Consider the following 25,131-nt stretch of genomic DNA (forward strand, 5'->3'; position numbering starts at 1 on the left):
GTCTTTCCTGGCTGTTTAACATAAAAAATAAAAGTTTAATAAGCCAGTTTTAACTCCTTGGTGGAGAACGTAAAATACTTGATCCACTATCAGTCAGTAACGGCCAACGTCAAGAATGTTTCACCATTCATTATAACCATGACGTGGCGCTTGAAAGATGTTTTTACCAGCACTTTTAGTCTCACTTCCTAGATAATTAACTGCTTTCAGATACACCTTGGTTGCTACGACATTCGAAGACTAGATTAAGAATAAATTTAGTAAAACTCCCCGGGCGAACACATACGATTCGCATAGATTCTCTAGGATTCCTCACATTGGATTCGTGAGCGTCCTTGAAAAAGATTCCTGAAAAATGAATCTTCAGGAATGCCCTGTATATAGGGATACCATCCGTCCTGATTTAGCAGGACATGTCCTGATTTTGAAGTCCTATTTTGGCGTCCTGATTCATTTTTTATAATTTAGCATTTGTCCTGATTTTCTTGAGATTATTAACTTTGTTGTGTGGCAATAAGAATTTTTCAGAATTGTTCAATAAGTGTTTTCGATTCCAGGTCGCAACGCTCACTGCGATCGAAATTTTTCATTGGTTGAATCTCACAAGAGTAATAAGACGAATTTCTCACGCGTTGACCGTTAACATTAAGCATCTGGCATTTGTTAAGTTTAAGTTGAAACAGTTTACGTGTGTTGAATTTCTAAAGTATCTACTAATGCGTAATAATTCAAAGTGTTTTGATGAAAGTGGATCGTCAGAGATACACTCTGATTTTTTACTAGGTGTTTTTCTATACGGATTTTCGAATTAACGGTTTTTTCACGCGGATTTTTAAATCGAAGGATTTTTTTATTAACACCTTCTTCCCGAAGGTACGTATCCCCGCGTAATAAAAACTGAGTAAATCAAATATTACGTGTTATATTTGCTCATACTTCGAAGAATAGAATGACTTAGTCAAATTTGTGCCCAGAAAAGGTGTCCTGATTTCTTACTTCGACCAGATGGTATCCCTACCTGTATATGGATCTAGGATTCTTGAATAAGAATCTTGAGTGGGAATCCTCCGGATCGTGTTTGCGATTCCTTTCACGATTCCGTCACCGAGTTAAAGGTATCCTGGGGATTCTTACTCAGGATTCTCTGCGTGTTAGTAAGGGTCCCCGGGAAATGGCAATCTAGGTACATTCTACATAACACAAAAAAAACTTCATGTTAGAATAATAAAAGCCAATAATCAATAAAACAACAAATTTTGTATGATTGGACAAGGTCTTTCTTTTATTTCAACTGGACAGAATAAATTTACATTTTAAATTGTATCTCTAAGGTAAGTTGTTGATGAACTTAGTTGAGAAGATTGTATGATACCGAAATACCGTTATCGTAATTAAATACATATCACAGTCACGCAAATATCAAAAAAGAAACTACATATTCTCTGAGGCAGTAAAAAATCACACCGATCACGTTAGAAAAGCTAGAAATGAAAAATTTTGCCTCCTGCACGTTTGCCCTGCTGAATGATTCTACTGGCAAAGTTGGCTGAGTTTAGTGAGTTATGAACAGAATCATCCATAATCTCCAGCTGGTTTGTTGTTGGTGCATCGTTCAGAACGACAACGTAATTCGGACATGTTTAATTCGCGCAGTACGATGTGGATGAAGCGCATTGAGAACAAATCGATCGAAACAGGAGAGAAGAGAAAAGGGGAAATAGTAAAACAGACCAAACAGTTCACATAGAGGACATTGTATTTGTGGCAAATTATTCACTCTTGTTTTGCAATTGGTTCACTGTCTCACGGCTAGGTTGCTCTTTCAAATCATGTATACTCGGCAAAATTTTCCACAATTTCTAATAAAACAATAGATATATCTAAGTATTCAATTCGCTTTCTATTAACTTGGTTGCCTCGTGTTAAAACCATTCTCGTGTCACCGCGTGGTGTTAAGATCTAACCTCTCGGAGGAATTTATCATCTATTCTTGGGAACTCATTGCTATTGCAGCAGCGAGATGGATAACATTCTACTGTGTTTTCTGTGAAAACTGTTGTAGGGAAACTTAACAATTAAGTACGGATTATATAAATTATAAAACTATTAGTCGTGGCTCATAACATGTGAAACTGCCAATTTTAGTAGTTGGGAGTAAAACCATTCAAATTATAATTTAATAGAACAACATTGGATTTGCAATTGTGATGCTCTACCGACTGTGGCTACTATTTAGTACATAGATATTTTTGAACAATGTACAGAATATATAGATCAAATTAAAATTCTACAGCCCAGGCTGACACTATTCGATGCATACGTTCATTGCATTGGCACATTACATAATACACTTTCGGCGAAACTGTCGGTACAAATGAAAGTTCTATATTCAATTTAAAAAAAGTATAAAACTACTAAAAACGAAATGGTTTGTAAGAAATTTGGTATTATCGAAAGAAAAGAACTATTACCATAGTAACTCTTATTTAAACTAACCGACCTCTTACAGCTTTTCTTGTTGTTTTTTTATGCACATCAATGTTTCGTACCACACCACAAATTGCATAAACCAATTCTTTTCTAATAATAAATGTAATGTTTCTAAATTAAACAATATTTACACAGCTTTCTTGCAAGCAAAATACTCGACACCTGCAAGAGAATTTTCTTATTTTTCCGTTCGTCATTCTACGTTTTCATTTGTTTAGAGCTTCATAAAACAGAAATCACAAGCGTTTCATTACTTTCTCATTTTGGGCTGAAAATAAGGGGTAGATAAGTAACTTATAGCTGACTTAACCGATTAACCAAGAAAACATGCAAAAACCAAAAACCAAACGCCTTAACCAAAGTTCTTAATTTAAATGTGCTTACAGTTGAACAAGTTGATGGCGTTATTTGCATCCTGGGCGGGGTAAGTGTCGTGATTCGTAAATGGTACAAGAAGTTGTCAAGATAATCAATAAAATAAACTGTTGTTAGGAGATACGAGGTGGTATACAAAATCAATGCCCAATTTAGCGTGGCTGGCATGAGTGCGTATTAGAATATCAATGTAGTTGAAGCGATAGAACAATTGATAGATAATAAATTGACTAACCAATTGTTCTATATCATTTTTCTATCAGATCTACCAGTTTGTCCCGAGAGCTCAGAAATACACAAGAGTTCAATTACAGCCGTAGAACACAGTTATTCATTGTGTAAAATATCCGTTATTGCTATCACTAGCTGACTAGAAATTACTTTGGCTCTACTATACATATGGTCTTTTCTACTACCATCATGTGAGAAAAAAATGATACTTTGATGTTAAGTTGCACTCTCGAATGACAGTAGCCCGTTAGTCGTAATAAACCAGGAAAAAAGGAACACTATACATGTACAAACGTTAGATGTTTCAGTAGTATTTAGCAACCATGCAGTTATGCACCCAACAGGATACTCAATCACGATTCTTATAGCTGGCAAATATAGTGCGATCATCCGAAACGAGTCTTATACTTACGCGAGTGATCGAATTACGCCGAATGGTACCATCACCGCGCGATGTCCGATCATCGTCATCGATGCACAGATCTGAGTCTGAATCCGCACGTCGGGTGGGGCCCTCCTGAACACAGAGTGTGTAACTTTTTAGAATAATGTTCGAAAAATGAAACAAAGTTATTAACAGCTTACCTGCGTCAACTGTTCCGTAGTGGTTAACAGTCGCGCGATTGGACTCATGCACACCGGAAGCGTTTCCAGAAGAGTTGGCCGTGAATGGGTCAGCAATGGTTTCATATATCTGCACAAGCAAGAATAACATATCATTTCCGTATGTACAGACTGGTTTATATATCAGAATACCTTGTATCGAAATTACCCCAAACGCGAGCCAAAACGGCTTTCTCATTTCCTCTCCTCGTTCCACCAGGGGTGGTTACCCCTTCGCTATCTTGGTTCTCCAAGTCCTGGCCAGGAAGAGAAGGTTAGTGATTTGATTGAAAGTACATCGAGTTGCGATATGAGACGACGATGAAACACGCACAAACAAAGAGAGTAGTGATAAGAAAAAAGTTGTTGATTCTCATAGAAATTAGTATTATGTACATAAACAAACGATGCCTGCAAACAGTGGATGTTTCCGAAGGTAGGTCACTGAATACAGAAATATGATTAAAAGTAGGGTTCATCAACCAGCAGCCGATGAGGATTTTTAATTCGCGAATTTTAACGAAAAATACGTGGAGCTTTAATAAACGAACATATTTAGGTTATACAGGACATTTCATATTCAGTCCATTCCAACATGAGGACATTTCTTAAGCCAGATGTTCACCAAAAAAATATTGACTAAACGTTGTATCAAAATCGTTCTCATTGATGCTGTTTATGGCAAGAAATAGATCAATGTGTAACTTTCATGTTTTTATTCAACAACGAAAAAAATCTTTAGCAGAATGACTTTTAACGATTAAATATATCGACCATTACACCAATGAAGTATAGAACAAAAGTAAAAGTGTTCATCCAAGTGCATTAGAAATACTAAAACTTGCTTTTCTTACCAATGAGCTGGTTCTTCTATTAACTTGCAGCTGACTTAGATTCAGGCCAACGTCGATAGACTGAATTTCGCAAGCACGCACAACACAGGGAAGCCCACGGGAAATTAGTTCATGTTAGCGAGTATGCGTGCAAAAGTGGAAAAAATTGTACAAAATAGTTAGCAAGGAACACATCATGATTAGGTTAGTCCCACAGTGGAAGAGAAAAGTGATAGTGAAGATTCAACACTACTAATGGTCTGAGGAAGTTATGCAACGAAAAGATGGTGAAAGCGATAGAAGTAGAAGGTTACCAGGCATGGAAGCTATATTAGTTAGGAGAGTAGTTCTATATCGACTTGCAAAAGTGAGGGATAGACAGTTCCGAAAACATACCCCGGCTGTGTTCTCCATCGAGTTGTAGACCTTTTGAATAACGATTATAGCATATGCAGTTAGTAAAACGTATAGTTTCAGAGGTGCAGATTGAAATAAATAAAAAAAGAAACATATTTGTACAAAATTTTGCTGTTAATAAAAAGTATAGTAAATAACGTTAACTGTGCATGTGATGGGGAAGAAACCGAAAAAACTAAACCTAAAGAATATGCATAACTTACGCTTCTGACACCCCGATAAGGTAGCGCTTCCGTTTCATCATCTACACCAACTCTGCAAAATGAATACATGATAGCTCAGTAGCAATATAACCAACCATCAGAACTAAACTTACGGTATTTTCAACCAATTCAGCAAAAAGTTAGATGCGCCACCTTGAATAATTACAGTAGCGATAACGATAAGCGAAGTTGTGGTGAGCATGGCTTGCCGTGCATCCGACACGGTATTTCTAATTGCTAGTGCAAATGACATTGCTCCTCTGAGACCTAGAAGAAAGGTTTTTGGCGAATTGTCACCTTCGAATATTCTTTTTTGAACAAACCTGCAAAGAACAGCATATGTTGGAAGTTCCACGAAATCTTTGGCTTTCTAGCAATGTTTAGTAACGCCGACAGAGGATAGATATTTACAGCTCGGCCGATCGCGGCGCATATCTTAAAATAATATGAAGCATAATAATATAGTTTTTTTGCAAAAGTTTCATACTTACAAAACCACTAAAAATAAACAGCGGGTCGAAGTGATGTTTCGGGAAGGTGAACATCGACACACCGATGTAGGAGAAAATAAAATTTTCTGCGAGGAAATTCAACAGTTCAAATATCTGCTTGGTTCGAGTTCGTGAATCGTCCGATAAATTATTATACGTGTAGTGCGCTTGACATATACCACAGAACAATACAGCCACGACACCTGTTCAATAGAACCAAACAATAATCACAGTTTTGTAAATATGATTTGCGTAAATCGTACCTGTAAGTTCCGCTGCTTCGGCAATGAGGAACGTACTGTATGACATCAGCACAAACAAGGCCGACTCTAATAACGGAAAATCACGAATGTGGGTAAATTTTGTCATGAGGGCCGTTATACAACCCATCGATGCTCCTATCAAGAGTGAAAAGAAAAATACGCTAAAAAAGTCTCCTAAAGATCTAAGAAAGGCATGTCCTTCGAAACCACCGGTGCTTGAGTAGTGCTCGCCATAGTTTTGAATAGCTCTAGAAAAGAGAAAAAATTGAATAATTTGTTTCGAATGCGTATTCCAAAATTGATGTACCCGCTAAGTACAAGCGATACGGCATCGTTTAATACACTTTCACCAAACACCAAAGCGTACAGATTGACATCGACATGCATATCACTAAATATCGCTAATATTGTCAATGGATCAGTCGGTGATATCAGTGCTCCAAAGTAAAGCATGTCGAGAAACGTAAAACTGGCACTCAGTTTCGGCATCATCTGTGCAAAACCGTACATCAAAGCCCCGATTAAAAAAGCCGAAAGCGTCGTCCCTATTATGGCAAATGTTAGAATGGCTCCTAAATTGCGGAAAAAATATTTCTACAAACAAAGATAATTAGCGAGACTTGTTATAATTCAACTACGTTTTTTCGACCTACCCTCTTCAGACTGTATCCAGCATGAAAGATTATCGGCGGCAAAATAATATTGAAGAAAATTTCCGGATCGAAGGTTGCTTTCAAGTCAATTTCGTTCTCCTCTAGTTTGGCAACTTCACCACGGAAACTGTAGGAATAACTTTTGTTTGCCCGAACCGGTGCGTCTGGATTGACCGGCAACTTCCCTGGAAAAATAAGCCATAGCGTGTCCGGGGGCAGACTCTGATTATATTTCACGTCCACTTCCGGTTCCACCGCTACGTGAGTGATTGGCGTTGTAGTGCCAGCATACCGGATTATAGCTCCAACTATGAGGCCTAGAAAGACGTTAACGAGTCAACACAATTGATTCCGATAGAAAATTAGAAATAATTATGTATAATTTACATCATCATCAAGTGAGTTTAAATTATTAGTTTTAATTTATATAGTCCAAAATTTGATTACTAGTTAAATCCTTGTTAGTTTTTGTAACCTTCTAAATAGCTAAAAATCACGAACGCGGTGATAATTTCTTTGTCATGTAGAAATTAATGTTAGATTTAAAAAGTAAAGCCATCGTATAGATGACAAAACGTTTGGTGCTGTAATATGTGTGAATTGAAATTACGCCGTTTGAGTAAAGCTCAAAAATACAAAGCGTCTCCATCGAATGTTAGCTGATAAAGACCACAAAGCCGCTTGATTTTTAATGGTACGAAGAAATTTTCAGGAATCCCCAAACTACGTTTAGAGTATACTCCGACGTTATGCAAAAGTTAGAGGCAACGGCTGCATTACCAATAAAATGAATTAACTGAATCACTTGAATGAAACAAGTACTGCTGAAATCTGTTAATAAAAAAAAGTCGATTGCCATATTTAAAAAGCATTTGAACATATTTTGTAGCGATAACTGCCAATCAATCATTTTATGTAACCGGAAATACCTACTGGCGAAAATATTACGATGTTAAATAAATAAATATCGTCCCACTCAAACATGACGAAACAGCACCGCCACGCTAATCTGTTTAATGGCACTCAACGCGATAATAAACCCGCGTGATGACACAATTTCGCTTTGAACAGGCTATTATAATAATACCATTGATTCATCAGTGAGCAATATATATGTGTAAGAAAATCGAAACATTTTGGCTTGTCATTTCGTTTTTCTGAAATGATTTCAGCATTCACGCCCAACGTGTTTTTGAGATAGTTATCTTATAAAAAGTTCATGATTTCAACCATTTCAAATTCAAAGATAGCGTCGCAATAGCCTAAAACTTCCAATGACAAAATATTGAACACAGCCATATCGAATGTTGTATTGATTTCCCCTCTAGCGATCAAGGCAATGACAACGTATAAAACTTTCTTTAGGATAGAGAAGCAATCGGCTCTAACCACTTACCATATATAACAGCAAGTCCTGTTTCATGAAGCCAGGAAACCCGCCGATGTTTGAAGAGCCAAATTGTAAGCACGGTCAGCGTGAGCAGAAAGGTGTACAGCAGTAAATTAAGGCTATCAATTTGATGCATTTTGTTGGCCTTGGCATCCAGCTCGATGTCTGTTGATTCTCCATTGCAACCACTTCGATGGCCTAACAGTGCCAGCGAACAAATTATCACAAAGGATGCACTGAGCTCCGAACGGAGTTTCCGTTTGTTCGCACGTAGGGTAGTCATCCTGTCGTTGCCGTAACTCTGCACGTCGCGATTCGCGTTAGCGAACGCATCAAACTACACCGCCACTACTGATTATAGCTTTTGATAAGAACTCTTTCAGCTAAGATAGAATTTACCAGATATACGACGTTGGGAACTGGAAAAATTTTTCTGCTTTGTTTATTTAATTGACACTGCCACAACTTTGACAGCAAGAGTTTTAGAACAACAGAACCTTTCATCTACACGCTAAAGTGTGGGTAACCTAATCATGCAAGAAGATAGTTTAATTATTTAGAATGAAAATTTTGTTCTAAGTTCTAGTATAAATTTTATATGTAAACAACGTAGTTAAAAGTGGGATTTACTTATGACGCGTGACCCTCACAGAAAGAGCAATAAGAATTATGTATTTGCTTTGATTCAACTCAGAAAAAATAGTTCAGACTAACAAACAATATTTTTAATATGAATTTTGTTAGAAAGTGTGAAAAATAAATAAATTAGCTCGTTGGTATGTTGAACTAACTCGTTACTGTTATTGTATACTTTACATAAAAATAAAAATATAACCGCCCTACACACTTGGATGTTATCACCGAGTACGGTAAAATATTACTAAATTTGAACAGTTGCAATCTCGGGGAAAATCTTGGTAGTACGTCAAAATATTTTTTCAAATTCAAATAACATTTCATGTTATAGATTTTATGATAAATCTGTTATTTCATGATTTTTATACATTTTAAAACGATAGATGAATGTACTAAAAACTGTTTGACAAAAACACGATGTTAAAGGTCCGCTTTTCTATTCCATTTTTTGCATAATTCAAAATTTAAATCTAACCTTACTTTGATGCTTCAATTGCACATTGCGGAAGACGGATTCGATTTAAAATTAGCTGTGTCCTTTGCTAACGTTGTTTCAGCGACATTCGCTTTCCAGAGCATCATCCGAAGTATTTTTCTTTCGTCAAAATCAACAAGTAAGTATCACATACATTGATTTTAATTGTTTTTTATTTTAACAAATTTTCACCGGCTGAAACAAAAATCGTGCAATGAAATGGAAAATTGTATCGTCATTTCCTTGGTCGCAGGGCTAAAAAAACTCCACAAACTATTTGTTTGAATATGATCATCTCGGTAGTGTTCCGGAATTAGATGGGCCGGGTTGAGAGGGATTCGGTTGCGCTACTCTTCGCCGTTGCACTGGTACTAAAGAGGGAGTCGGAGGTTTCCCAGTTTGCTGTAAAGGGATTAGTTTGTTTCGTATGGAATTGCAAAATTTAGGTGTAGTTACCCTAGACAAATGTGGTGTGCTGCTGGAAACTGGCCGGGGTATAGGAGGATGTCCTATTGCAGTTGGCCCATTTCCTAGTGTTTGAATAGCCACCGGTTTGTGTGCTTCACGGTCTAGCGAGTCGTTACTTCCAGCCCTAGATGCAGATCCTGCTCGTTTAAACATACCGGATAGTTTGCCTTTCAAATTACTTTTGCTAGAACGAATATCACCCGCAATGCTAAGGTCCGAATCGGATCCTTGGATCTAAAGAAAACATTTCTCGTTCAATACAGAGAAGAGACAAAAACTAAAAAAAACTCACCGAAAAATCACTTTCACTGCCCTTGTTTCTAGTGAGGCTCAAACTACGTAGTTTTCCCATTAGTCCTCGTTTTTTCTTCCTCATCCTAGGCATATCACTTTGCGTGGATCCTCCCGACAAACGAGAATCCATACTTGAATCCCTATGTTTCATTGCTCCGTACTCGGAATCAAGAGATTGTAACGAGGACATACTGTCGTCTCCTTCTTTCCAAATTAGCTGCAACAAAACAAAGTTAAAAATTGATAATATCTTAATCATAATTTTACTTACTCCTTGCTGTTCATTTTGCAGGGATTGATCTAATGACAAACTTTTCTTATACAAACTTCTCATCATGGGTCTACCTGTATGACCTTCGGCAGCTTCATTCTCTTGGGAGGCAGCTCTAAAATTATAAAAAAATATTTAGTTTATTCGAATTGATCTAAAGATTTTTGTTTTTGTTACCGCCTCATTCCACCACGCCGCATTCGCTCTCTGTCTTTCTCCTCATCGCACATCCTTTGGTAGCGTCTAAGGTCCTCAGATGCCTCGGCTAACCTTGTTAATACTGACGTTACCGTTTTCGGTTGCGATGGTGCTCCTCCTGGTCCTGGCGAGGGACTCTTGTGACGCATGGGAGGTGTTGGAATGGGGGCATTTGCGTTGATGGTCTGTTAAACATCAATATTAGAACGTATTTACATGTTTACCCATGTTGAAGGTTACCTTTCCTGTGCTTGTAGTTGTTACGATAGAGTCTTGTTTGTCAGTAGTCTTTGGAATACCAGGGGCCATACGGATCAACTCATCAACGCTTTGCAACACCGCTGCAATTCTACGATCGCCTTCCATTTCCAACCTTCGTCGAGCAGTGCTTTCTCGTTCACGTTCGTACCTCTCTCGATCTCGTCTCAGTTTTTCGTTGGCGGTTCTTAGCTTAGCATGAGCATCCCTCAACTCCAGTAGGTCGCTTTGTAGTTCCGTTACCTTTCTCCTGCCTTCTTCGATTTCTTCTTCGGTAGTCTTTTTAATTTGATCTATCTTACGGCGGGACTCCAGTTTCTCCTTGTCCCGCTCCCGTTCAACTTCAAACAATGTCTGTCTTAAATCTCTGGCAAGGGTTGACGTCTCCTGCACTAATCGCTGCAGATCTTCACGTTCCTTTTGCCATGACAGCTCTAACCTGGTTTTCGTTCCAGGAACTTTGCTTTTACCTCCACTTATGATCTTCTCTTCTTCAAGTTCGTTAATCTTGGACTGCATTTCAGATATTTTTATCTCGGAAGCGCTAAGCTCCGAAATTAGTTCCGTTCTTACTTTGCTGGCTTCCAAACGTGCCTCACTAAGCTCATCCTCCAGGCAGCCAATCTGTTGCTCCAGGGCGACGATTTTCGACTTGTCATCATCATCACTGCTACTCGTCACCGATGCTAGACTGCGTCGATTCGCCTTCATGTCTCCGATTTGCTTCTGAGCTGCTTCTACCAGTTGCTTGAACGTATCTCGATCTCGCTTAAACCTTTCGCATTGCCGTTGTAAGCCGGTCAACTCGTTGTGAAGATTGGTAACTTGTTGCTCATAGCGTAGGCGGGTTGCAGCTACTTCGGATTTGACGTTCATTTCGGCTGTTTCCAATCTGATGATTGAGGTTAGTAATATTATATTTTAGGGTGTCATTCGTAAAAAAATAGAAAATAACGACGAAGAAACTTACTGTAAATGAAGTTTTTTGAGTTCCTGCTCCAAATGGGAATTATGTTCACTTAAGGTTCGCTGTGCTTTATTAATTCTTTCATAATCATCCAGTTTACTTCTAAGATCATCATTCTGAAATTATAGAAAAATGTTGCATGCGAAATCTTGCTCTTATATGTAACTTCTCTCACATCTTTCCGCATCTGAGACACTTGATATCCGTTCATCTCATTTTCGTTTAGTAGCTGCTCGTATTCCCGCTGTTTGTCTTCCAGCGCGCTTTTCAATCGATTCTTCTCGAGCTCCAAACCAACAGTTCTGCTTTCCGCGTTACTCTCCAGTTCAGCGATTTTCTTTTGCATTTCTACCAACCGTCGGCTGAGATTGGTATTTTCTTTTACTAGGCGAGTCTCGATGGTATCTGCTTGTTGAAGCTTTCTTCTAAGAACTTCTAATTCTTGTAACTTTTCTTTGTCTGTTTCTATTTGAGCTTTCAGTAAGACGTGATCTTCCTCAAGAGCTTCGTGTTTGGCAAAGAGCTTCTGGTTCTTTTTGGATTCCTCTTCCAATTTCATCATTAGATCTACAAACACAGGAAATAAGTAAGATTTGGAAAATTGGGGCGTTTTGTTGCTCTTCCTAAACTTACCATCATTTTTCTGGCTAAGCTCTCGTATCTTTAATGCAAAAGGATCTGGTGATGATGACTGTCGTTTTAAAGCTTCCAGCTGCCTTTCCAAGTTTTCTTTTGCCGATTTTGCTTTCTGTTGCTCTTGAAGCCAATCTTTCTTGAGTTCCTCAATCCTGCTCTCCATTTCTTGTTTTTCGTTACTGAGTTTTTGGAAATTTTTCTCTGCAGTTATGTTTTTCTCTTTCTCCAATTTCAACTGCGTTTCTAGTTGATTTTTGCTAGTTTCAGCAGTTTTCATCTGAAAATAATTTTTAATCACTATTGATAGGTACCTCATTTTCTATTTTGTTTTAGTATGGACACCCCTGATCCACCAGTCGAAACATCAAAACAGCAAAAAGTGTGTACAAAAACTAAGGCAGACCAACCTACATCAGCCAAACGCATCACTGGAACCGTGAAGTGGTACAACGTCAAGGATGGGTTCGGATTCATTACACGCCACGATAATGGGCAAGATGTATTCGTCCATAGAAGCTGCATCATGACTCCGAACAGACGACACCATACCAAATCGCTTGGAGATGGGGAAGTTGTCGAGTTTTCACTGATAGCTTCTAAAGTGACTGGACCTGATTTCGCTCCAGTTAAGGGTAGTCCTTTTGTGGCACTGCGTTCGAGACCAAATTCGAGAAAGCAAAATTCAAGACCTGAAAGCCGCAAAAGTCACCAATCTGAGGTTGTCGGAGATGGATTTGTCGAGACAGAATTCGGAAAAATGGCAATCGATGAGACAAAACAAAAGACCCCTGTTTCTAATCAGCCTCGTGAACCATTGACGACGGTGGTAGACATAGTGCTTGAAGCGATCTCACCGTTAGAACTGTGTGATTTGTTGCGCCCAGCAGAAAAACAAGAGACAATATAAAATTCAATCTACTTCACTGAATGGAACAGAGTATGTAGGATAGCATGATTACTTACAGTCGTGGTGATTTTTCCTATCTTTTCTTCTAGGTTCTTGATTTTATCGTTTTGTTTACTATTTTCGTCTTCTAACTTTTGAACCGTTCGCTGTGCTTCGCTTAGTTTTATCGCTTGTAACTCTGCGGACACTTTTGGAGCTGCAAGTTTCTCTATAGAATGAGAAAAAAATTATCAATAAACTGCAAAACAACAGATCAAAAGGTGAGATATTTACTTAGTTCCGCTTCCAGTTTTGTTTTTTGCTCCTTCGATTCGTCCAGTTGTTTTTGTAATTGCTTTTTCTCATTATCCAATGCGGATATGCTCATGGCACCCGATCGGCCGACAACAGCACGTAACTCGGCAATTTCATTCTCGCATTCATCAACCATTCTCTGAAAAGAAATATTGAATGGAATTTAGTAATGAAAGCATTGAAACTTACACTATAACTCTAACTGTTACACATATTTGTAAGATGTCCTGTTCTCGCTTTATTGTTTAGTTTTTTTCCGCATATCATTTTTAGAATAAAAAATAGATTGTTATTATGAATAAGTTGTGTTTAATTAATTAGCTCGTTCAAGTAAACGACTTAGCACACATATTTTGTTAAAATTTCAGATCTTAGTTGGAAACTGATTTAGAAAAATAAGTAAAATCAAAACTGATTTAAAAAATAGCCTAAAAATGATATGATTTATCAATTTGATTAAATCTAAATTTGACTCTCTGTTTATTCAACGCAGACTTCCCAGCCGTCCGTTGGCTGCGCTATAACCCTTTAAGGGTCCCTCTCAGCCAACATACGAAAACTGGCTTGTTAGATATTGAAAAATCCTCGCTTCCCAGATTTTTGTTCAGAAATAAATAGAAATATGAATTGCTCAGTTCATCCTTGGAAATCTTGAAGATGTTCAGTAACTGCATAAATTGCAGAAAAAAAAACAATTGTGGTTTTAATATATTATTCATCAAAAACTTGTTGAAAGTGTTGAAGCGAGAACTTGGATTATACTGTATACAATTAAAAATCATATAACATTAACTTTGCCAACTCAACTGATATCCCACCTTCAGTTGCAACTTCGTATGCATATCCGTCGGATTTTTGGGTGTCCTAGATGGCAATCCCGAGGAGGACTGTTCGACAATTCGTTTCAGTTTAGCCTCCAGTTCGTCCTTCTCCTTCTGCAGATCATGTATAGTGCTATTCAGCTTCTTAGTCGCTGTTGTTTCGTTTTCTGTTTTACTCTGTAGTTGCTTCAGTTCGTGCGCGTATTTATCATTTTCTTGCTCTAAGTGCTGAGTTTTTTGTCGCAATACAGTTGCTTCTTGTTCGACAACCTGCAGCTGTCGTTTGAGATCTACAACTTGCTGATCCGTCGCCGCATCTAAAGGTCTAAAAAGAGAAAAGAAAAAAATCATTGTATACTCTCGTAGCGTACATAAGAACGGTACTAACTTTGCCTTCGCCAATGCTTTTCCACCTTTAGTTTTAGCGAGACTCAACTCAGATTGCACACGCTCAACTTCGCGATCCTTCTCTATAATTTTTTTTCTAAGCTCGTTTATCTCATCCTCCATAACTTTGATTTTCTTGCCATCCAGAGGATCTTTGCTTTTCGAACCCAGTAACGACGGGAACTTGCTTTGTTTGTCCATTTCTTTTGTTTTTGAAATCAAACTCTCTTGAAGTTCCTTCACATGCTCCCGGTTGCGTTTGTTTTCCACTTCCAATTCCCCTATCTTTCGTCGAAGCACCGCCGTTTCTTGCTCATTCAGTTCAAGCTGCAACCGCAACTCCGCTGGATCGTCTTCATCCGAAATTCCTTCATCTTTTTCCAACGGGGTTTCCGCCGTTAGCCTTCGGTTTGGTGGACTGGGGCTGAGTTTTCTACCTGTATTAAAGAAACTTTTTGCTGAGGACGCAATTGAATGGAAAAGAGTGAAACGCCGAGTTTGTTACTACTCTACTAGAAGGAAACGATAGAAACTACAGATATGGAAATTACACAACAATGTCTGTCGCTTCAGATGGTTCTTTCTAAGATAACATCGATACTTTTGGGCTGGTGCACGGTCCTAGCGGCTAACACGTGCCCTACACGATTAACCAGATCGGTTAGAAGGTTAATTACTTAGTATAAACTAGAACATTACGAATGTTAGTAGATTTAGTGGTTTTATTCTAAAAGTATAATCGATTTTCGGTTGTTCAGTACTTCTCGCCTTAGTAGCCATTTTTTTCAATTGCATCAAAAGGGATTCATTGTCATCCTCAACTCTGGATGATTTCCGTCGGAGATTCTCAGCCTCCTCTTCGGCGTATTTGAGCTGCTCGCGCAGGTCTGCCTCTCGTTCCAATGAATCCTGAAGATCGCGAAGTAACTGGACAGGATCTTCTTGAGATCCACCACGGGTTAGGGACGAACGAGAGATTTTGTTATCTGCGGATGTTGATTTACCTATTTTGCCCAGCGTTGGTGTTTTCTTAGTAGGAGTCGATGGATTCGATTCTGTTTGCTCTAGCTCGGATTGTAGGCGGCGAGAAACTTCATTGGCGATTTTCAGTTCGTCCTCCAGTTGTTTTACTTTCACAGCAAGATCTGTATTGGCACCGAGAGCAGCTTTCTCTGATTCCAACTGTTCAATTTTTCGGTCCGACTTCTTTAGTTTGAATGAAAGTATACGACAGTTCTTTGTAGTCTGATCCAGCTCCTTTTTCAACGAGGCATATTCATCTGCTTGATCTTCCCGGAAGTTGTCGTGCATCTCTTCAATTTCTGTCTCCATGTTTCGTAGCTCTCGCTTTATCTCTTCGTTCTCATCCATTAACTCTTCGCACAAAGTTTCTGCCTGTTCTAGTTTCTGTCGCAGCTGTTCTTCAACATTTTTCACCCCACGGACTTTTCTATCAGATTCCAGTTCTTTGACCTTTGCTGAGAGAAATTTCTTTTCGTCCTGAAGATCATCTATCAACTGTTTTTGTTCGTTAACTTTTTGCTGTAATTTAAGTGCCTCAGAGGCGGCCGTTTTGTTCGACCCCGTATCGATGGAAGCTAATCGCCGCAGTAAGATATCACTCTTCTCTCGTTCTGCACGGTCACAGCGTGCTTTCACAGTCTCTAGTTCTCGCCTCAAACTTTCTATTTCCTCTTGAAGCTCATGGTTATCACTGTGATCAACAATTGTGGTCTCGGTCGTTTCAGTTGTAATTGAATGCAAATCCTCATCTAGTTTCGATTTGTTATCTTTGATGGAGATCAGAAATTTGACATCATCGCTGCTATTGTTGAGAGATTCATTATTTGTCTTTGGAATTTGCGGTATTACTGGAAGAGTGGGGGTGGTAGCTGGTTTTGATGGTGAATCGAAAGGACCTAGGTCAACACGTCTACGCCTAATAATTTTTGTGGAATCTTTCGTTGGCTCAGAGCTGGTGGACGGTTTGGCAAGCTGTTTCTCCTTCACACTCGCCAATGTATTAGTACTAGCTAGAGGTTTTGTAGATGTGATGGTCGTTCTGCTCAACGTTAATTGGGGCTTACTCGCTGGTTCTTGTACAGACGTTTCTGGAATGGGTTTAATACGACGCTTTCGTTCTACTTTTTCTGGTTCATTTTCCTTTGTCGGTTTTAATGCAGTTTTTACTGTCGGTGCTGGTTCATTGTCCCTGAAAATGGCGAGAAATGATTAAATTTTTCTTATTGAACATGCTGTAATTTTTCGTGTGTTACTCCTTTTGTGGCACTGATCGTTCCCGGCTATCTCGTTCCGAACTACCTTGGCGCTTAATCAAATTCATTTTGCGTACTCGTTCTGCCAAAGAGTCTCCTTTTTCTATTATGATTCCTTGGTCTTCCGCCTTTTCCAACTCTTTTTTGGAATCATCCTTCTTGGGTTCGACCTTCAGAATTGGCGGGAGCGGTGGTCTTTTGAGAGTGACAGTCGTTTCCAGGTCTTCCAACTGTGGACATAAACGTTCGTTTTTGAGTGTCCTTAGATTTGGATTTAAAGTAACTCTAGAAGTTCTAGTTTAAAACTCACACTTTCGAATGTAGTAGTATGCCTCCGCCTTGGAAGCGTTAGATTTACGGTGAAATCTGCTTTCACATTTTGCAATATGTTGTCCAGATCCGGTGTTGAAGCCCAAGAAGCGGGTCGCTGTGGTACACCCGGTGGTCCTGGCACATACAGGTTTTGGGTTGATGTCCAACTTCGCACCGGGTTATCCAGATTCGTGCTGCTACCACCATCGCGACTATTAATTGAATTGTCATTTAGTATTGTGAACCACTTTGGTATCAGTTTACAGAGATACTTACCGCGATTGGGATGAGCCATGTAGGATTGGTGTTGAAGCTGCGATATCTTCACCATTTCGCTTATTACCGTGTTCTTTGTAGTCACGAAAACAACGTTTGCAACGTGTAGGCCAGCGTACTTGAGGATGAAACCCCAAAGGGCATAACTGATCGCCCTTCGCACTAGGGAATAGATGCGACATTGTGCAGATGTTAGGCACTCCTGTAAGGAAAAGTAATTTCATTTCAGTAACATCTATTATAAAAGTACGCGAATAACTCAGGTAAGGCTGAGTTTTATTTAAGTAAAAAATTTGATGTTAATTCAATTTCAATTAACTTTCACAAACACATTTAGTTAGTGTATCGAGGACAATAATTATAATAACTGAGGATCTTTTACTTCTTTGGAAGATGAAAAAATTCTTCACCTTGGCAAATTTAATGACGTTAATTAGGATTAAACCAAAACCAGCTGGGTTGTGACACAACTATCAACATCTCTCTATGCGTTGAAGTTCGTTACCCACTACGCTAGATCAAAGGTTTCCAAATCCTACTCCGCTGGAGGGTGGCGTTACGTAAGAATGTCAGTTGGAATGCAGTGACAATGCCAAGATAAGGGCAACTCTTGGATTGCTGATAGAGAACAATCAACACATTTTGATTTATTAATCAGGAGCCGCCAAAAAATCTTGTTTGGCGTTTCAGAGCCATCATCGGATAGTAAATCTCACTTCGAAGGTGTTCGAAGCTATGGAACGTGGTATATGAGTAAATTTAATGATTGCAATGATAGTGAGGAGTCTTCCAGATACATTACCTGTTACTTCGGAAGACCGGATAGGTGAGGATCTGTCTTTTGAATTTATCGAGTAGGAACCCCTAGACTAGTTCCCAACATTTTTGGCTCCGCGGGCGTTTTTGACAAACACAAAGAGCTCCGCGACTACGGGCTGCATTTTTCAGTCTCATATCGCCCCGTAGTCTAATTTGTTTTGGTCCTAAGGCGCGTAAGGGTTGAAAATCGACTTTCACAGAGATATAAGCCGTTGCGGAACAAAACAAAACAGATTTTTCAGGAGAGGCAATTTTGGCCTTTCTGTTTCGGACAAAATTTCAACATGGTATAAATCAGCTTTAAAGTTCTTTTTTTTTATTTTCATAACTTCCTAAGTTCAGCTTTTTGAAAAGATGCGGCTTTTGTAAAAAAAAACTAAATTTCTGAAAAAATGGTCTATAGACCACTCTGTTCCGCAAAATTTTCCCTGGTGTATTTACTGCTCGCTTAAATAACTTTCGTGCTGGGGAAAATAAAACACAAGGGATGCTACGGATATACGCATGAAAATTGCCATCCACATCTACATCTGCATCCGTAGTCACATATTCGCATCCGCATCCGCATCTGCAAATGTCTGAAAAATCACATCCCTGCTTCAAACCATATACTAATCATTCTTATAGCAGGCAGGAACCACGAGAAGACAAGAGGTTTTTCGTAAACAAATACCATACGATGAATTTCTAAGACGGATCCTCATTTCATTCAATTAAGGTTTTTTATCATATTGATTATTTATCTTTCTACGACAAATTAAAGGTCTTTGAAGGAAAAATATGAGATCGCATGGTAGTTCATTTTGACGTCATTTGAAATATAAAAGACGGTATATTTTTTTCTCATCAATTAAATTTTTCCTTCATACATCTTGTAGTACTAAAAGCGGTTTATAAGTCTATATAAAAATACTTGAGACTACTGAAAAAAAGCTTCATGTACACTTCCCAGTCAATCATTTCGTTTAAATATACGAAACTGAATATTTTACAACTGACCACCATGCGTCTCCATTAGTTTTTATTTTTCAAAATATCTCCCTATGAGCAACTATGTACAAAACAGACCCAAAAATCTGAAAAGTACAGTAAATTTCCCATTGGCTGTTGGTTATCTGATCGTTCCGAACCGTTTCGCAAGATTGTACGGTAGAAATGAAATTAGAAATACACGTTCGTTTTGGCTTTCCTGCAATATGTTTTACCTAGGTTGTAAAATTGTTTGTATTTTTGGCAAGTCTTGAAAATCTACCAAAAAGTATATAAATTTCCCTTCAAAATAAACTTGGTTGTATTAGAATCGGATTAAGACTAAGGGAGTTACAGGTATTTGCATTTAGGCTAAAAATTGTTATTTTCGAACATGAAAATTATCGAAATTGTCTGATATAGCAACATTGAAAGTGTGACCAGAATCGATATCTCAACCGATTGTCATAAAACTTTGGGAAAAGGTCATTTGAGAATCTTCGGAAAAATGCAAAACATCAAAAATATTGACATGAAAAGTCAAGGTTTTTTCCGGCTTCCAACCACTGTGTCACACCACATTTACAATACCCGGAAGAGAGCTATTATATGTGTTGCAGGCCGGTTTTTCATAAGAGGGAACCTTGCGGCTACGAAACTTTTCTTTAATTGAGGTTTGTACCTATTGGAAAATAATAAAAAGTTAAAATATGTGTGTTTTAGCCCGCATTAAAAAAAAATTACTCATAGAAAATCAGCTTTTTGCACAATATCTATCATTCAATACAAAGTTCCATAAAGAAAATAAGGAAATAGAGGGTATAGTCTGTCTGAAACTTTTATTTTAAACATTGGTGGATCAAGAATGTCGGCGTAGTTGTTATCAAGGTTTTGGCGAGTGACAGGAAAAGATATTAACTGCTTTAAATGATGATTCAAAGCATTTCTAAATGTTTTGTTATTTTTTCCGATAGAAACTAGTTTGTTTTTCTCTGTGTGCGAGAAACATAAACCAAACCGCGCACCGAGAACCAAAAACGAAAGTTAAATGTATGCTCATTGGAAAAATCTTTACCGATAATTTATGGTACTTAAAAGAATCTGTTTTGATCTAAATAAAGTTTCTAGCAAAAAGGTGTTAATCAATCATCGGCAGTAATTTTTCCTCGATGAATAAAGACTGGCTGAATAAGTTTAAATCGCTGCTGTTAAGTCGAATTTACAACCGTGTCCGTTCGGGCGTTTTAATATTTTTAATGAATGTTGATGAATAAACGAGGAAATACTAAATCTGCGATAAGCACTCGCTATAGCTACACACACACGTGCAATAGTAATCCATACATACGAACGAATGAGAAATTTAATTCGATAGCGTGCGCTTTTATAAGCGACTAATATTTGCCAGCCATGCTTGTCATTCTCCTCAGTATGTGAAAGGAGAGGAGAAAAAATTCACCGCGCACTTCCCTTCCAGTATGTGCCTGCGTGTAGCAAATGCTTTCACCACACTGCTTCTTTCTCACTCCAAAATGTCTCAACCAGCTTACAGAGAGACAAACACACTTACAGCTCACCCCACATCTGAAAGAAACAAGAGGAGTGAATGACTCTACAGAGAAAACGCAGAAGTGCACAACAGTGTCCACTGGCGAGTAGTCCGGAAGGTGAAAAAAAAACCTACCGGGCAAAAATGTAGTCCTCGTGTAGCTACGAACGAATTCCACCAGAGTAAATTCGACCGGCACGAGCGACGCAGTCTATTTTTTTCTCCCAATCTCTTTTTCTCTTCTGCCATGCTTAAGAAACCAACTGTGAACCGCACCGCAGATAGCTCTGCAGTGTAATTATTGTGCGTGATGTCCACACGTGTGATAATATACACCATAGTTCATTGTCTCGTGAGAGAGAGATTTCAGATTTCACCGCAGTGCGTTCAGGTAGCTCAACAGATAAAAATCGTTTGTCGCTCTCTTCTAGCATGAGCGTATTGATTTGCTCTTTAGTGTGACGGCAGTTGTCTCCGCAGTGAAAGATGTTCTCCTGCACTCTAGAGGTTTACTGAGGAGAAAAGACAAGCATGTTTGCCACCACCTGCTTTCTGCTGCTTCAGAAAGAACAGTCCGTTTTGCCGGTCAATAAACAAATGAGAAATTCAACTCGATGGCGTGCGTATGATACCGGTAGAGTTTTGGAATGTAAATGATGGGGTGAAATGTTCGAATGGTACCTTATATATCGAGGTTTCGTCAGTTATTTGAAAAAGGGGAAAGGTTTAGAAGAATAGGGAATGGTAAGGAAAGTAAAAAAGCATCGGAAACAGTGACCTCGAGTAAAACAACAACAACAACAAATCGTTTTAAAAGTCATATCGATTGTATCCGTTAGTGTCGGCTGTGCTTGGGAATAGAGGTAGTGATTGGTTGCTCGGTATGATTTAGACAATCGATGTTATTTACCAATTTTTCAATAGTGTATCTCAAATAGGTTGTTTTTGTTACATAAATTTAACTTTAAAAGAATTTCTGATCGTCCTCAAAATCTCGGTATTCTGGAAAGAAATGACTTTGGTTTTCCTTGTTTGAATTACTAGATTTTCAAATTCAGGCTCCTAACTTCGATATAGACGTTAGTCCAACGTCAAAAAATTAAAGATCTGCAAATGCGAAGTGAAAGAAACATGTGAATTTTGCTGTGAGAATAAAATTTACTCCTTCCTTGAAGCAATGAATGTACATAAAGCATGTACGAAGTCTAATACAAAAACCGCTGCCAAAGTAGGACGTTGAAAAAAAAAAACAAAAACGAATACCCACAATCGCCCTCGATGGTTTTGAGTACACTAAAGTCGCTTTTTACGCGGGAGATACGTACCGCGTAAATTCCGGAATCCGCGTAAAAAACCCGCGTAAAAAGCGACCTTAGTGTATTTTGATTTTCATTTTGTCATGCGATGATTGCAACGATGCAAAAAGGTTACATTGCAAAAAAATCATTCTTCAGCTCGGTCTTAGGTCGACGTAGGTCAATCAGTACAATTAGTAGCTATTTTGGCAATGTTTCAAATCACCTTTTTCACACAGAATGATGATGCGCACAAGAGAAAAAACAATGTCTTATTGGAAGCTTGAACGTTCGTTGTACATTGGCATCGATTTTTGTTGTTTAATGTTCATAAAAGTATTTTCGAATATAATACTGAGAACTTTATAAGTGTCAACGGTTGAAAAAATGTTTTGAGACTGCTCCATTTTTTACAGTATTTTAAACTATAGAACAAAATGAATAAGTCGATGAAAACCATACTTACAGCTGCACAATTTTCGGATGATATAGAGTTATATTGAATGTAACATAAATTGCGAGGAAATTAAATTATTAACTCTTATCAAGTGTTTTAAAGCTCTCCACCAACAAACGCTGTATGTGTGTGAGTCGTGCTTGCCATCTATTCTAAATAACTGAACTGATTTTTGCAGTCTGAAAATCAAATGAAAAGTTTATAGCGTGTACTTCCTTTTATGTCGCTGAATAATTTTGACTTCTTAACTAGAGTAGCCATGGTTTTGAAACGTCAATTTGAGTCGTTTAGTTGTACTTACTCAACGTGTTTATTGTCGTAAAAATCGTGGCCAACAAGCACCATTATTTACTATCTGGTGTTGAATTCGTTAAGCACAGGATGGCTATCGCACCAAAACTATTATCGTACCGGTTTTTCTTAGCCGAAACAGTCAATAATAACCATTGTTTCTTGGACCTGTAACGTAGAAAATCATTTTGATTAGCAAACTAGACCTCCATGTTACGCTCGTTAGAACTTCTTTTTCGTTTTTCCTTACTATGACGCTTAATAACAACCGGTATAGGTACAAACACATTATATAGATAGTGACTGCTCGATAAAAAATATTACCGTGATAAACTTTAAATATTCAAGTTATATGTAGGATTTTTAGGTTTTGTAATATTTTAACAGATAAAGTTTAGGGAGTTTACAAGGAAATGAAAGTATAACAGAAAAATGAGCTTTTCTAATTCGCAATTCTATGTATTGTTACACAATTTCATAAAAAAATTATCAGGATTATGAAAATATTTTCGTTCTAAAACCATAGTGTATGCATATATTCTAGGAAATATTCGAAACTATTCTTGTAGCATTAAGAATAGCCAACGTCGTCAGTCAAAAAAATAATTGAAAAACCAGCGAATGTCTTCAAGCAAGATTTAAAAAAGCCCCGAGAGGAACTTTTTTTAGTAACGGGGGTTTGTCAGTAGCTTAAGTATTTATAATAAATATTAGTAAATAATGAGTTTTTATAACCAACTGTGGATTGCAACGATTTTTGTCGAAAATTAGTAATAATCTGATTTGACATCCCAGATGGTCTCGAGGTACGATGCTGGCTTAACAAGCCAGTCGTCGTAGGTTCGAGTCTCGGCTCGGGAGAGATTGTTAGTAGGTATCAGTAGGATCGTAGCGCTAGCCCCGCAATTGTCCTGTACTCTAAACAGTCGGCTGCGACATCTGTGTATATATAAACAGAGGATCAAGTTCCGAATCGGAATGTAACACCCAAAGGCTTTGCTTTTGCTTATTTGACATAGTTTCTAATGTTTCAACACCAGTGAGTCTATGTAATTTGAGTGTACCAAACCAAGGGGGATGATTCAAAATCATTTTTAGAATTTTATTCGGAATCCCTTGAACCGTTTTCTTCTTTGTTAAACAACAATTTGACCAGATCGGTACAGCATAAAGCATGGCTGATCTGATGTTTTTTTGTAAATCAAAAGTTCTGTTTTAAATAAAGTTCGGAATTCTTGTTAATTCTCGTATATTTGAGGAACTTTGCTTGTATACTCTTATATACTCGTTGAAAATAAGTTTGTTATCGTAAATTAGCCCGAAGTACCTTACCTTGTCCAAACAACTTAAAAAAACCCCATTCATCTTGACAACGTGAACATTATTTGGCTTGAGGAAGGAAGTCCTAGGCTTATGAGGAAAAATTATCAATTGAGTTTTAGAAGCGTTGGGAGAGATTTTGACGTGGGACTACGTCTTACTTCACTATACTAAGGTACATTCTGGGAAAACTGGATTGAACATGTAACGTTTATGGTTGGCGGAATGGAAGATTTTAGATGCTAATAGCGCTCAAATAACTGTTCCGATTTCAATAGTTAATATACCGTTGGAAAGCTAAAACATACAAGATTTGTATAACATGATAATTTTAGTTGCCATTTTCTCATTACTCCTTTAAAATTGCGGGAAATTGCGAATATCCACATACATTTTTCATACGATTGGTATATTTCCCTAACGCAGACTTCAAAAACATAGACGAAATGATTTCACGCATTCAGTCATTGGCTAGCAATGCCAGCCAATTGGCATCGCATTCATCACCCAACGCAAGCGACGAAGAAAGAAAGCAGATATGCTTCCACGTGATTGGTTCTTCTCCCAATCACCCAAGCTCCCCACACTGAGGACATTTCGTGTTGAGAGAAGATCATTTCCTGGTCGACCGTCAAAGCGAACAGTTCGGCTTCCCTTTGATCTGAGTTGGACCCCACCAGTGGTTATCTAATTCAGATATCATTGTTGGAATACAGTCCGAAACTGGACGTGATCGGCACTGGGGACCATTGGAAGCAGAGGCGTCTCGTCCACCTGTTCAACCTGTTCATAGGACAGGTAGACAATTTCGGAACAATTACTCGAATTATTTCTCATTTGTAGCATGGATCTGACATCATTAAGTTTTCTTGTAACCTTAATGTTATTTTGAACATTCGAACATTTTTTTGATTTTCAATTTATTTCCACCAATTTCAATTTCTATTTATTTCTCCACCGTGAAGAATATAACCTGGCTAAACACACTCTACACTACTCAACCCAC

At 38.1% G+C, this 25,131-nt stretch overlaps 2 protein-coding genes and 1 long non-coding RNA gene across 14 annotated transcripts in view; 1 reads left to right on the forward strand and 2 right to left on the reverse strand.

Moving 5' to 3' along the window:
- Window positions 1-1,305: 1,305 nt before the first annotated feature.
- Window positions 1,306-8,421, reverse strand: LOC129730313 (sodium/hydrogen exchanger 6). Of its 7 annotated transcripts, XM_055689556.1 has the most exons (15): window positions 7,956-8,421; window positions 6,560-6,876; window positions 6,214-6,500; window positions 5,907-6,154; window positions 5,644-5,846; window positions 5,476-5,587; window positions 5,266-5,419; window positions 5,153-5,204; window positions 4,929-4,958; window positions 4,554-4,613; window positions 3,853-3,956; window positions 3,682-3,790; window positions 3,509-3,613; window positions 2,875-2,905; window positions 1,739-2,758 (listed from the first exon to the last, which is right to left on the reverse strand). In XM_055689556.1, exons 1-15 carry the CDS (start codon window positions 8,230-8,232, stop codon window positions 2,727-2,729), a joined length of 2,121 nt encoding a protein of 706 aa, XP_055545531.1. In that variant the 5' UTR covers window positions 8,233-8,421; the 3' UTR covers window positions 1,739-2,726. The 7 variants fall into 7 exon arrangements, with proteins under 7 accessions (XP_055545529.1, XP_055545530.1, XP_055545532.1 ...); XM_055689554.1 differs by lacking the exons at window positions 1,739-2,758; window positions 2,875-2,905 and adding an exon at window positions 1,306-1,589; XM_055689558.1 differs by lacking the exon at window positions 2,875-2,905 and having other exon boundaries at window positions 7,956-8,420.
- A 638-nt stretch (window positions 8,422-9,059) lies between these two features.
- Window positions 9,060-13,478, forward strand: LOC129730887 (uncharacterized). The gene is made up of 3 exons (XR_008728937.1): window positions 9,060-9,199; window positions 12,486-13,089; window positions 13,149-13,478. It is a non-coding gene; the product is annotated as an uncharacterized LOC129730887 (long non-coding RNA).
- The window catches only part of LOC129730886 (titin), a 28,196-nt gene continuing 12,280 nt past the window's right edge, over window positions 9,216-25,131 (reverse strand). Inside the window, exons 2-18 of one of the 6 annotated variants that reach the window (XM_055690490.1) lie at window positions 17,426-17,627; window positions 17,148-17,361; window positions 16,838-17,067; window positions 15,566-16,773; window positions 14,563-14,998; window positions 14,172-14,499; window positions 13,333-13,492; window positions 13,116-13,267; window positions 12,150-12,429; window positions 11,692-12,083; window positions 11,520-11,632; window positions 10,532-11,441; window positions 10,271-10,476; window positions 10,094-10,208; window positions 9,821-10,039; window positions 9,517-9,762; window positions 9,216-9,462 (exon numbers count right to left, since the gene is read on the reverse strand). In XM_055690490.1, coding sequence (XP_055546465.1) covers window positions 9,352-9,462; window positions 9,517-9,762; window positions 9,821-10,039; window positions 10,094-10,208; window positions 10,271-10,476; window positions 10,532-11,441; window positions 11,520-11,632; window positions 11,692-12,083; window positions 12,150-12,429; window positions 13,116-13,267; window positions 13,333-13,492; window positions 14,172-14,499; window positions 14,563-14,998; window positions 15,566-16,773; window positions 16,838-17,067; window positions 17,148-17,361; window positions 17,426-17,607 — 5,502 coding nt within the window. In that variant the 5' untranslated portion in view covers window positions 17,608-17,627 and the 3' untranslated portion in view covers window positions 9,216-9,351. Of the gene's footprint in view, window positions 9,463-9,516; window positions 9,763-9,820; window positions 10,209-10,270; window positions 10,477-10,531; window positions 11,442-11,519; window positions 11,633-11,691; window positions 12,084-12,149; window positions 12,430-13,115; window positions 13,268-13,332; window positions 13,493-14,171; window positions 14,500-14,562; window positions 15,020-15,322; window positions 16,774-16,837; window positions 17,068-17,147; window positions 17,362-17,425; window positions 17,628-22,815; window positions 22,974-25,131 lie in introns of all 6 variants that reach the window. The other 5 variants (XM_055690489.1, XM_055690488.1, XM_055690487.1 and 2 more) reach the window with 5 other exon arrangements.

This window comes from Wyeomyia smithii, chromosome 3 (genome assembly GCF_029784165.1).
Source record: "Wyeomyia smithii strain HCP4-BCI-WySm-NY-G18 chromosome 3, ASM2978416v1, whole genome shotgun sequence".
Taxonomy (NCBI): domain Eukaryota; kingdom Metazoa; phylum Arthropoda; class Insecta; order Diptera; family Culicidae; genus Wyeomyia; species Wyeomyia smithii.